The following is a 13,136-nucleotide window of genomic DNA, read 5'->3' as shown; positions in this document are numbered from 1 at the left end:
GTCAGGGAGGCTTCCAAGAGGCCTACAGCAACATTAAAGGAACTGCAGGCAAGTACTGGCTGTGTACTACATGTGACAACAATCTCCCGTATTCATCATATGAATGGGCTATGGGGTAGGGTGACAGAAGCCTTTTCTTACAAAGAAAAACATCCAAACCCGGCTTAAGTTTGCAAAACCAAACATCAAATGTGGGAAAATGTGTTATGGTCTGATGGACAAGGTTGGACTTCTTGGCCTTAATTCCAAAAGGTATGTTTGGCCCAAAAACAACACTGCACATCAGCTAAAGATCACCCTACCCACAGTGAAGCATAGTTTTGCGGCTGTTTTTCTTCAGCTGGAACTGGGGCCTTAGTCAGGGTGGAGGGAATCATGAACAGTTCCAAATACCAGGCAATTTTAGCACAAAACCTTCAGGCATCCGTTAGAAAGATGAAGATGAAGAGGAAGTTCACCTTTCAGCACAACAACAACCTAAAGCACACATAAGCATGGCTTCACCAGAAGTAGATTAATGTTTTGGAATGGCCCAGCCAGAGCCCAGACCTGAATCCAATTGAACATCTGTGGGGTGATTTGAAGAGGGCTGTGCTCGTAATCTGACAGATTTGGAGCGCTTTTGCAAAGAAAAGAGGGCAAATATTGCCACGTCAAGATGTGCAATGCTAATTGACTCTTACCCAAAAAGACTGAGTGCTGTAATAAAATCAAAAGGTGCTTCAACAAAGTATTAGTTTAGGGTGTCCACACTCATGCAACCAGGTTATTGTGACTTTTTAACTTTTCCCCCTCAAAGATTTCAGTTTGTTTTTCAATTGAATAGTTCACGTTATAGGTCACATTAAAGATGGAAAAAGTTCAGACATGATTTATTTTGTCTGATTCTTTTACATCACAAAAACCTGGCATTTTAACAGGGTTCTGTAGACTTTCTATATCCACTGTACATGGCAACTGAACTATAAGATAGCATATGATATAAAAAAAACTCAATACCGCTGACCAAGGGGCAAATGCGATCAGTCAGTGAATGGCTTGCACATCTACATAGTTTTTCTCAGTTGCTAAGATACTTTTAATGAAACTGGAGCCAAGTTGATCTCAAACTTGATACGCTAGTGAGCCAGCAGTATTCTATGGTTGCAAAAGAAAAGACCTGCCAGATGAAGGTCTTTGACCGAAAAACGGTGCATTCGTTTGTAGTACCTGCTTGACGAAAGTCTTTGACTGAAACATTGCAGTCGTTTAATAAATAAAACACTTGTAACCATTATCAATGCACTGCAAAAAGTATCTGTCTTATCAAGTATATTTAACTTGTTTTCAGGTAAAAAAATCTAACCATCCTTAAAATAAGGTAATTTTTTCTTAACAAGTTAGAATATACCGCTTGTCTTTAGAGAATATACCTTGAATATCGTGTAATTTGTCTTGTTCCATTGGCAAATTGTTTTTACTTTTTCAAGCAAATATCTCATCAAAAATAGTTAACCATTGGCAACAATCTTTGCAGTGTGTGTGAGAATATATTTTATTTCATTTTAATTTAGAATGATCTGCTACACTGTATGCAATGTTGGTGGATTTTTTAAATTTATTTTTACCCCTCTACGGGGTGCTGGAGGGTTCATGGGAATTTGCCCAACCAATCCACATGTGTTTTGTGGATTTGGAGAAGGCATTCGACTGTGTCCCTCGCGGCATCCTGTGGAGAGTGCTTCGGGAATATGGGGTCCTAGGTCCTTTGCTAAGGGCTGTCAGGTCCCTGTACGACCGAAGCAGGAGCTTGGTTCGCATTGCCGGCAGTAAGTTAGACTTGTTCCCAGTGCATGTTGGACTCCGGCAGGGCTGCCCTTTGTCGCCGGTTCTGTTGGTAATTTTTATGGACAGAATTTCTAGGCACAGCCAGTGGCCGGAGGGTGTCAGGTTTGGGGACCACACGATTTCGTCTCTGCTCTTTGCGGATGATGTTGTTGTGTTGGCCCCTTCAAGCCAGGACCTTCAGCATGCACTAGGATGGTTTGCAGCCGAGTGTGAAGCGGTGGGGATGAGAATCAGTACCTCCAAATCCGAGGCCATGGTCCTCAGTCGGAAAAGGGTGGCTTGCCCACTTCAGGTTGGTGGAGAGTGCCTGCCTCAAGTGGAGGACTTTAAGTATCTAGGGGTCTTGTTCACGAGTGAGGGAAGGATGGAACGGGAGATTGACAGACGGATCGGTGCAGCTTCTGCAGTAATGCGGTCTGTCGTGGTGAAGAAAGAGCTGAGCCGCAAGGCGAAGCTCTCGATTTACCGGTCAATCTACGTTCCTACACTCACCCATGGTCATGAGCTTTGGGTCATGACCGAAAGGACAAGATCCCGGATAGGCAGCCAAAATGAGCTTTCTCCGCAGGGTGGCTGGGCGATCCCTTAGAGATAGGGTGAGAAGCTCGGTCACCCGGGACGAGCTCAGAGTAGAGCCGCTGCTCCTCCACATCGAGAGGGGTCAGCTGAGGTGGCTTGGGCATCTGTTTCGGATGCCTCCGGAACGCCTTCCTGGGAAGGTGTTCCGGTCCCGTCCCACCGGGAGGAGACCCCGGGGAAGACCTAGGACATGCTGGAGGGACTATGTCTCCCGGCTGGCCTGGGAACGCCTCGGTGTCCCCCCAGAAGAGCTGGAGGAAGTGTCTGGGGAGAGGGAAGTCTGGGCATCTCTGCTTAGAATGCTGCCCCCGCAACCCGGTCCCGGATGAAGCGGAAGAAGATGTATGTACGTATTTTTTATACCTTTGTTTTAGCAGTAGTGGACAACATGATGAATAATTGTGGCCCCAATATTCTTAAACTATAATTATTATTCCACTTTGAGCTACTCGCCCACCAGCCCAAAATCTTTGTCTGGATGCAAGCTTATTTTTGACCCACTTGACTTCTTGACAGGCACAATCTCTTCGAAGTACACACCTCTGTGAACCCACCAGATTCAATGGTCTGGATGTATTACAGGTTGTGACCTTACCATGTTACCATTGAGTTGGGAGTCGTAGGGTGAAATAGTTGGGATACTTTGCCAATTGACTGCTGCAAAAACCCTGCCCTGCCTACACCATAGATCACTTCTTTCTAGGCATGTAACCAGACAGAAATAAATCCTTAACTACATCAGTTGTGGCAAGCTAAAGCTAGCAGTAATAAGCTCTTAATATTTACTAGAAAACCATGTGACTAGCCGCACAGTACAATGAAGTACAGAAAACAGAGAATGTCAAGGAATCAGGGTCTCCTAGCAATAATGCAAAAAACTATCAATGCTATATCAGAACTAGCATTAATACACATTTTAACATCTCAAACAACAACATTAAAATACAAAACATAAATAAAATTGTACATATCTAAAACAATGGGACTGTGATGGACAACGTTTTTCTTGATGTCTATAAAAGGTACACAATCAGTATGTTAAATCTACACTGCTGCTAACAGTACATGTCCACCTACCATCTTCCGAAAATGTTTTAATTAATCTTCTGAACATTTTTAAATGTATGTTCAAAATATTTCTCAGTATTCACACATCTCTAGAATTCATATTGCTTTAATTTGACAAGGAGGTTACTCATAAAGGAATAAAGTAAAACTTTAGTTAAGTGAATGTTAAGGTCACCCTTTTGGATATTTTATGTTACTGTGCTTAAACAATCCAATCATTGTCGTCATCTTCGTCCTTTTTCACCACCTTGTGGTAAATGATATCTTCCCTTACATGATGTTGTTTACCCACTGCCACGCCTGCGTAGATGACATCCACATCTGGGTTGACTTCTGCATGCTTCTGGTGATCTGTAGATGGCTTGGGGTCAATGTTCTTGGCAATCCTGAAGCTGGCAATGTCAGAATAAACAAGGTCCTGGAGAAAGAAAGATTTGGAATTGCAATATGTTTACGAATATAATGGGATTGGCTAAAATCTAGGACTCAAACCCAGAATGGCAGACATATTTTCAATAGTCCTCTTTTCCTCCTTCATGTAGGCAAAAGCTGAAGCTAAACAACCTGAGACTCAAAAAAAATAATCTCACCACTGCTCTTTCTGTCCTCTCTGCATTGACCACCAGGCCCCTTGCACCTAAAAAACAACCACAAAGCAGAACAACTGGTCAGTGCTAACAAAGCACATGTGGAACTTTAATTGTATGCTTTGCAAAAAATAGCTCCTACTCACCAACCCTCGAGTTGCAAAAAGCCTCCCTAGACAGAAAAAATGACAGAAATATATTTACTGGTGTATTATTGCAGAAATATATTTACTGGTATATTATTACTGGTATATTATTGCACTCTTTAGGCCTAGTTTGGATTATTTTATGAGAGCAACTTGTATGATGTATTCTCCATGTGGTAACTAGGAGTATTCTAGCAACAACTATTTGCATTCAAACCAACTGTCTAAAATCCACAGATTTTTACTTGTGCTAGTATTCTACTTCGATGATGGTGGATGGATAAAATCATTGATAGAGAGTAGCCAAGACAAAAAAAATAACATGTTATAACATCTATAAACAATTATCCAGCTACTGATATCAGCGATTGTATGGATGAGACTAGAAGACAATAATCACACAGTAGTTGAATGAAATCCCTTCAAATTTGTTAGAAAAAAAAAAAATGGCCTCCACTATTCCAGCATCATTTGAACATAAACAGCATGCTATATCCTATAGCAGTGACAACCTAACATACTGTAGCAACCAAAGACATTTGGTCCAATCAACTTACTATCCACTTTATACTATGTTGTGTAGTAGGCTACCATCTTTTTGTGTGGTGATTAATCTATATTTATTTACCTTTTTTCAAAGGTTTGCAGTCACTTAGAAATGTCCTTGTTTTTGAAAGAAAATCTATTTTTTCTGTCCATTAAAATAACATCAAATTGGTCAGAAATTCATTGTAAACATAATGTTCTAAATGACTATTGTTGCTAGAAATGGCATATATTGTTGTTTTTATGGGAGATCTATGTAGGTGTACAGAGACCCATCATCAGTCCCATGTAATAATGACACATTGTGTTTGCTAATCCATGTTTATCAATCCAAGTTTATCAAGACTATGTGATCATAAGAATACCATGTTTCCAATCATCCTCTTACCAGTGTCTGTTTTATTTTGCTTTAATCTGAGATACGAGGCTGAAAACAAAGAAGAAGCTACATCCATTCCTCCCAAACCACCACTGGCTGGCTGACTAACGTAACGGTCTCCCCATAATAGCAATTTGTCAAGGTTTTTCCCTTATCCCCACCTCACCCACTCTGGGGCCCAAAAAGACCTGTCTCTAACCGTTGCTATATAAAAAAATATCTATATAATATTCATTTTTGGTAGATGCAGTGTACAGACCTCTTCCTGACAATGATGATATAAGCTACTACTGTCAAGGTGAGCACAAACAGAAGGACTGCAGTCACAATCCCAACAACCTCACCAGAAGAAAGAGGACGAGGGTGATCTGTGAAACAAAACATTATCATCTCATTGATCTCTGACAAGAAATAAAACTAAAGGAAACTCCAAATCAAACATTATTTTAATCAACACTGCGTGACAAATTAAGGGAACACCTAAATTACACATCCGGTGGCGATGAAGGAAATATATTAAAGATCAAAATCTTTACTGTACATTGTGTAATTCTTTGAGAACAAAATGACGTTACAACAGTCAATGGAAATCAAAATCACCAACCGATTGAGGGCTGGATTCAAACTCATACCGAAAATCTAAGCAAACACTTGAAATCACAGGCTGTTCCAACTTGCATGAATTTCATAACGTCTTATTTTTTAGAGCAGTGTATTTGAAAAAGGATTTGTCTCCTTTCTTTCCAGAGATCCAGACTCACCCAGTACAGTAAGGGTGACGTTTCCTCTAAAATATCCATCGGGGAAGGATGACACTTCACAGGTGTATGTCCCAGTATCATTCATCTGCACGTCTTTTATAGTGATGGAGGCATCCAGGGCAGTACCAGCTGACTCCAACCTTCCTTTTAGGGGTGTCTCATGAATGGAAAGCCCATGATCAGGGTTATGAACTAATAACGTAACCGTATTTTCTGGTTTCACCAAAAGCCACTGGAACTGAGTGAGTTTGCCATTGAGCAATTTACAGCCCAGTTTGACATCATTACCTAGGTACCCCTTAACATGTTTGTCCAAACTGATCCTGTCTGCTGGAAATGGAGAGAATATTGATAGAATAATGAGAGATGGAGAGAGTGAAAGAGAAAGAGGGATTAAAAACACACAAACACATCTATAAATACATATACACACATACGTATATAGTGACCTCCATAAGGAGTACTTTATACAGTACATACAGTATATCTTTTTTTGCCTAGTAATTATATTTGCTGGGCCGCTTAAGCGGAGCCGTCTAAGAGCGAATGTCTCTTACTGAGTTAGTGAGTGACTGAGTGAGTAACTGACCACCCCTTGTTAAATAGCATAGTGATTAGGGACGCAGGCTCTGGAACAACAGGTCACGCTTTTGCCTCCCGTAACAGTCTAAACACATTATGCCTGAGGTTGAGGACAGAACAAATTCGATAGTTACAATTTTATGTAGCTACGTAATAGGAAGCACAAAATAAAACGGTTATGTTGCATATTTGGATTTGTTCAGGATAGACAAACAATTCGCTGGCTTCACGATTCTCTCGTCTTTCTACTTGCAAAAAAGTTAGTTATCGTTAGTGAAGGCCATTCGAGGCTTCATTACCGTTGTTCTAGCAGCAGGATATTATGCTAGCAGTGCTAACTCAGATTTTCTTTTTCAAAATAAAAGCCATCATTGAACTATATAAGTTACTATAGTTAACAATCTTGTCTATACATTTTATGTTTAATGTCCGTTCCAATGTTATTCTTGTCTGTTCTTTTTCACAGACTAGATTGTTAACTATATTGCCTTATACATTTCATTTATGGCTTTTATTGTGATAAAAATAATCTGAGTGCTGACAGCATATTATCCTGCTGCTAAAATAACGCTTATGAAGCCTCGAATGGCCATCACTAGTTATCGTCACCTATATTGATAGATACTGTATCTATGTCATTAGCTGTTAAAACGGCCAGTGGCAAAAGAGGATTTGTTCAGGATGGACCTTGAGTATCTCATTCATAATTTAATTTTGTACATAACTTTCATATTGCATTTCTTCATAGCGCAAATTGTGGTGTTTGTGTATCTTCACCTGAGTGCAGCAAAGTGCTGGACAAAGGCATCTCTGATGACTGATGTATCCCTGATGGGTTCTTCCAGATGAGCTGCTTTACCCACAGCAAGATCAACACCAATGAGCAGCTGTTCATCAAAGGCCTCTCCTGATGACTCACACAAGTTGTGTAGCACACAGCAGACAATGCTCCCATAATGTTAGGGAGCTTGGCAATGGTAGTGTCATTCCTCTTCAAGAGGCTGCGCCATCTACCCTTCAGTCTCCCAAAGGCACTTTCTACAACCATCCTTGCCCGGCTTAAGCCTTTATTGAACTTCTTCTTATTAATGTTGGGCTGCCCATTGTCAGGAAGGGGCTTCATAAGCCAAGGTAACAAAGGGTATGCACTGTCACCCAGGATCACCACTGGTGAAGACCTTCCTCCCACCTCTCTCTGGATCTGGGGCACAGGTTACCCTCTTGGCCTTGCCTGAAGATGCTGGAGTTTCCAGACACCCATGCATCATGTACACTCCCTGGGAAACTAAAGTTAATGTTCATGAACTTGTATTGGGGATATAAGCAAAAATATAGCTAAACAGAAAATATTAATAAAATAAAGCAACAATATAAACTGATCAGCCACAACATTATGACCACAGACAGGTGAAGTGAATAACACTGATAATCTTGTTATCATGGCACCTGTCAGTGGGTGGAATATATTAGGCAGCAAGTTAACATTCTGTCCTCAAAGTAGCTGTGTTAGAAGCAGGAAAAATGGGCAAGTGTAAGGATCTGAGTGACTTTGACAAGGTCCAAATTGTGAGGGCTAGACCACTGGGTCAGAGCATCTCCAAAACTACAGCCCTTGTGGAGTGTTTCCATTCAGCAGTGGTCAGTACCTATGAAAAGTGGTCCAAGGAAGGAAAAGCGGTGAACCGGCGACAGGGCCATGGGCGGCCAAGGCTCACTGATGCACGTGGGGAGTGAAGGCTGGCCCATGTGGTCCTATCTACTGTATCTCAAATTGCTAAAAAAGTTCATGCTGGTACTGATAGAAAGGTGTCAGAACACACAGTGCATCACGGTTTGTTGCGTACGAGGCTGTGTAGCCGCAGACCAGTCTGGGTGCCCATGCAGACCCTGTCCACTGATGAATCACGTTTCCTTTTACATCACGGGGATGGCCGGGTGCATGTGTGTTGCATGTGTGTTCTCATGGATGGATCTTAACAGAGACAGGGCTGTCTTACCAATGTGAAGCTCAGTGTGGCGGTACAGTGGTCAGCTCAGACTTCAACTTTTCCTTGTTTCCTAGAGGCCATAGTTTCCCCGCACAGTCAAGCTCAAATGTAGGGAATGACAGGACAAATTGTGGGAAGAGCAAGCTGTCAACCAGCTTGGCAGCAATCTGGTGGTCACTTTGTGAAAACCTCTGCTCCACCTGGGAGATGACTGTGTCGCATGCCTCCTTCATCACCGGCGCTGTGTTGGTTGTGTTGGCCTGGCTCGTCTGTTCCATCGTGAACGGTGGCAGCCCATTCATCAGTTTGCTTCTGCATATTCTGGATATTCTCCTTGAAATGGGTGAGAGCACTGCTAATCCCAGATGCTTCGATGCTCTGTTTTTGCAGAGTGTTGTATAAAACATCAACTTCTGGTATAAGGAAGAAAAAAAATTCCAGCAGCTGCAGAAAGACAAAACTGGATCAACTGGTGTTCTATGTTTTATCATTTTGTTTCAGTTCTTTCTTTTGACAACAGGTGTCCTTCTGCTCTCACACGGACAGGCTTCAGTAGAAACATTTTTTTCAGTGAATTCAGCTCAATTGGTTGATTCACAGATGATTGCATCAATACCTAAATTCCAAGATAATTAATAATACTTGATGTACCATTTATGTTTATTAAGTAAATATTGAAACACAAGTATTGATTAGAACTTCAGAGGTACGTTTGTAAATTGCTTTTATTTCATTACTATGTAGCAAAATAATGTGATTTGAGACTAAAACTAGAAACAACTTCATGATATAAACTATGAGCAATTGATGGTGGTCCTTAAAAATATAAATGAGTACTTAAAAAAGTACTTGAAAGTCCTTTTTACCACTCTCTGTATGAACCCTGTTACCTGGAGAACACATGGCACCAGGATGCACTATGGGAAGGAGGCAAGCCAGCAGTGGCAGTGTGATGCTTTGGGCAATGTTCTGCTGGGAAAGCTTGGGTCCTGCCATTCATGTGAATGTTACTTTGACACGTAACACCGACCTGAGCATTGTTGCAGACCATGTGGACCCTTTCATGGCAACGGTATACCCTGATGGCATTGGCCTCTTCAGCAGGATAATGCACCATCCCACAAAGCAAAAATGGTACTGTAAGCTAGCAGCAATCTTGGTAGTATTATTAAACATTTAGATATGGCAAGTATGGCTGTAATGTACATAACACTGTGAACTAGCAGCAGTTGGTACAGTTGTTGGATATTATATATACAGTGGGGAGAACAAGTATTTGATACACTGCCGATTTTTCAGGTTTTCCCACTTACAAAGCATGTAGAGGTCTGTAATTTTTTATCATAGGTACTCTTCAACTGTGAGAGACAGAATCTAAAACAAAAATCCAGAAAATCACATTGTATGATTTTTAAGTAATTCATTTGCATTTTATTGTCAGTGTATCAAATACTTGTTCTCCCCACTGTATGTATGATTGCAATAAGCTTATAAATGGTGGCATAGCACACTACATATACGTAGTGACAATTAGGAAGACAAAAATGTACACACTGCAAAGAATATAGCAAGAGGATAAAGCAAAAATATACATAACTCTGTACATAGCAGCAGTTTAAAAGAGTACACTAAACTAGCAGCAGTATTGGTTGTAGTATTGATTATTGTAGATATGGCCAGTATGGCAGTAATATACATAATAAATGTAAACTAGCATACATTTTGAAAGTGTAGGATGGGGAGTATGAACAGTATGGTAGAAGTATTGAGTATTATAGATACACATGAAAGCTTATGAATGGTACATTCATGAGAGTTTTTGCAGACATGCCAAATGTCTTGAGTCTCCTCAGAAAGTATCAACGTTTTTTTGGCAGTTTTCACTGCTGTGTTGGTTTGTCTGGACCAATTGAGGTCATCCTTGATAAACACACTGATACACTTGAATTCAGAGACTCTCCATTTCAGCTCCATAGGTGTCTATGGGGGCATGACCCCCCCCCCCCCCCCCCCCCGCTTCCTGAAGTCCATGATCAAGTATACGAAAAAGTTTGAAAGTGGTCCAAAACTTTGAACAGAACAAAAGCCGAAACAGTGGTCATCTTGATTAACGGATAATGGAATCATGGCAGCATAAACATTGTGTGTCAGTGATGAAAATGTAACAATAGTCTCATGCCAGATAGAACGTAAAATGTTTATCTTTTCACTGATATAACTTACATTTGTCTCATGTAGTATTTGTCCATTAGCCCAGAGCTTAGGAATACAAGTGTGAATCTTTAGCCTAGGTTTAAACCTCAGCCCAGGGATAACAAACTCCTGTGTGAACACAGGCTAAGCTAGCCCAGGGCCACTTTTAGCCTGGGGATAAGATAGCCCGGGATTAAAAACAATTCAGTGTGAAAAGGATTTTTGTGTCATTCTTCAAGAGGCTTTGCCGTGCATTTACTACAGCCATCATGAGCTTTTGCTTTCTTTGGGGAGTTTATGACTTAATTTGCCTATTCAGCAAGTGAAATGAAGTTTCACTTGCTGAATAGACAAATGAAAGCCAGTCTGAAATGTTCCCCTTTTTTAACTTGACAAACTCCTTGGTTGAGTTAGCAGTGTGTTTTGGGTCATTGTGCTTTTGCATTTGTATAGTGTCATAAAATGTGTCTGGTTGCATTTCCCTATGCATTAGTAACTAATATGCCTTTATTCCGTTGCGTCCATCATTCATTACACCATCAATAAATATTTATGAAGCCGCTCCAGAGTCAGCCATGCATGCCCATGCAATGACACTACCTCCACCATGCTTCAAAGATGAGTTGGTTTGCTTTGCTTTCAGTTCCTTTTTTCTGCAGTTTTTCTCCTTTTTTCAGTTCCTTTTTTCACCCTTTGTCTCATCTGTCCGTAAAATGATCTGCAGACAGTAGGTTGTGACACGTTGATTGCTTTCTCTGGTGGTTGTTTGTGATTTCCATGACATAAATTTTTTTGTTATCAACTGCAGTGGTTTTCCTTTGATGACCTGGTGGTTCCTGATTTCTGAAGACACCAGTGGCTTATTTATTTTTCAGGACATTCCAAGCAGTTGATTTTTCTATGCCCTTTTGTGCCATGATTTTAATTGAGTTCCTATTTTCTGTTAGAATCCAAATTGCTTGCTTTTCTTTCATAGGCAGCTCCTTAGTATTCATGTTTGATTATGCCAACTGACACCAAAAACAGACTCCAAAGACAAACGCAAAGGATTCACAACTCATTCATGTGTGAACAATCAATGCAACAGAAAACAACTGATCAATTAGAATATGTTCGACCCAAATATGCCATGACATAAAATGTGAGATGGAACTTGGACATTGCTGTTATTTCTATAACTTTTAATTCACACTATATATGTGTACATATACATATATATATATATATATATATATATATATATATATATATATATATATATATATATATATATATATATATATATATATATATAGTGTAAAATGTTTTCCTCTGTTCTTTCAAAAGGAAACATCAAAAATAACATGTTGTCTTACCTGATAAGATGGCAGTGGCAATGATTGCCAGTAGGACAATGGTAGACAGGCGACATATTTCCATAGTAATATTTCCACAGAAATGACTAAAATGTGTGGCCCACATGTAGGTTACAGAATTGTTTGATACTCCCCAAACTTGTTTTAAGAAAAATACAATATCAGTTTCAGACCTTGACTGACTACGAACTGACAATGAATGTTACAGGAGTCTTTATAATCAGCCTGCCACAGACACAGAAGTGAAAAATAAGGAAGCATAGTTAGATAATTTCCTGTGGTATGGTGTAAAAGTTGTTATGTTAAATATGTCAGGGGTTGACTTGAACATACTATATAACAATTATTGATCATACAGTTTACTGTACAGCATACAGGTGTAGTGTAATAAGAGAAGAGTGTAAGTGTATTTGAATAAAAGGAGAGTCTGGCCACACCAAGTCTCCAACAGACACTTGTGTCCAGCATAACATTTGTTTCTCTAAAGATCTGGAACAACAGGTATGGGCCGTCAGCCCCACCCCCCTGAACTCACCTGGAGAGGTGTGAAACTGAGTAAACTGGAATATAACTTAATGCATGATATTCTGGACACTTATCTATGGTGTTTGGATTTCCCTTGTTCCCCATAAAGGGATGAATGGTCTAATATGCTTTATTGTACTGTACGGCTTATGGATCAAACTTTACTAAACATTGTAGAATGTTTGTTTGTGTTGCAAAACTGCCCGATCCATTCGGTAATTTTGCATTGGTTTAGTGGGATATTTCCTGTCTCTCCCTCTTAACGATAGCCTCGTAAAACAACACAACGTGTTGGCAGGACTCATAGACAAGAACAAACTCAAATAACTATTTGAGAAATGACAGCAGACATATTTTTAAAACCCTCTCCCTAATAACGTTAATGGATGCTCCTTGCACACGTTTGTGCTATAGAGGGTTTTAGATAGGTTTGTAATACTTAGTAAAAGTAGCGGTCGGTACCATTAGCCAAGATAGGCAGTTGCCTATGGCCCCAGAAGGCTTAGGGCCCCGTGAAAACTCAAACTGATATACAATTAAAAAATATAATACATTATGTTTATTTGTAATTATTTTAACCTCCTAAGACCTGAGCTTTGA

At 40.1% G+C, this 13,136-nt stretch overlaps 1 protein-coding gene across 4 annotated transcripts; it reads right to left on the bottom strand.

Annotated features, from left to right (window-relative positions):
* Positions 1-2,680: 2,680 nt before the first annotated feature.
* Positions 2,681-13,105, bottom strand: LOC105029787 (nectin-3-like protein). 4 transcript variants are annotated; one of them, XM_034288730.1, is made up of 6 exons: positions 12,012-13,105; positions 5,894-6,223; positions 5,392-5,500; positions 4,208-4,233; positions 4,065-4,111; positions 2,681-3,892 (listed from the first exon to the last, which is right to left on the bottom strand). In XM_034288730.1, exons 1-6 carry the CDS (start codon positions 12,115-12,117, stop codon positions 3,677-3,679), a joined length of 834 nt encoding a protein of 277 aa, XP_034144621.1. In that variant the 5' UTR covers positions 12,118-13,105; the 3' UTR covers positions 2,681-3,676. The 4 variants fall into 4 exon arrangements, with proteins under 4 accessions (XP_034144621.1, XP_034144623.1, XP_034144622.1 ...); XM_034288732.1 differs by having other exon boundaries at positions 5,477-5,500; XM_034288731.1 differs by having other exon boundaries at positions 5,894-6,220.
* Between the last annotated feature and the right edge of the window lie 31 nt (positions 13,106-13,136).

Source organism: Esox lucius, chromosome 20 (genome assembly GCF_011004845.1).
Source record: "Esox lucius isolate fEsoLuc1 chromosome 20, fEsoLuc1.pri, whole genome shotgun sequence".
NCBI lineage: Eukaryota > Metazoa > Chordata > Actinopteri > Esociformes > Esocidae > Esox > Esox lucius.
Note: the sequence above shows the minus strand (reverse complement) of the source record. Positions and strands in the feature narration are given on the sequence as shown.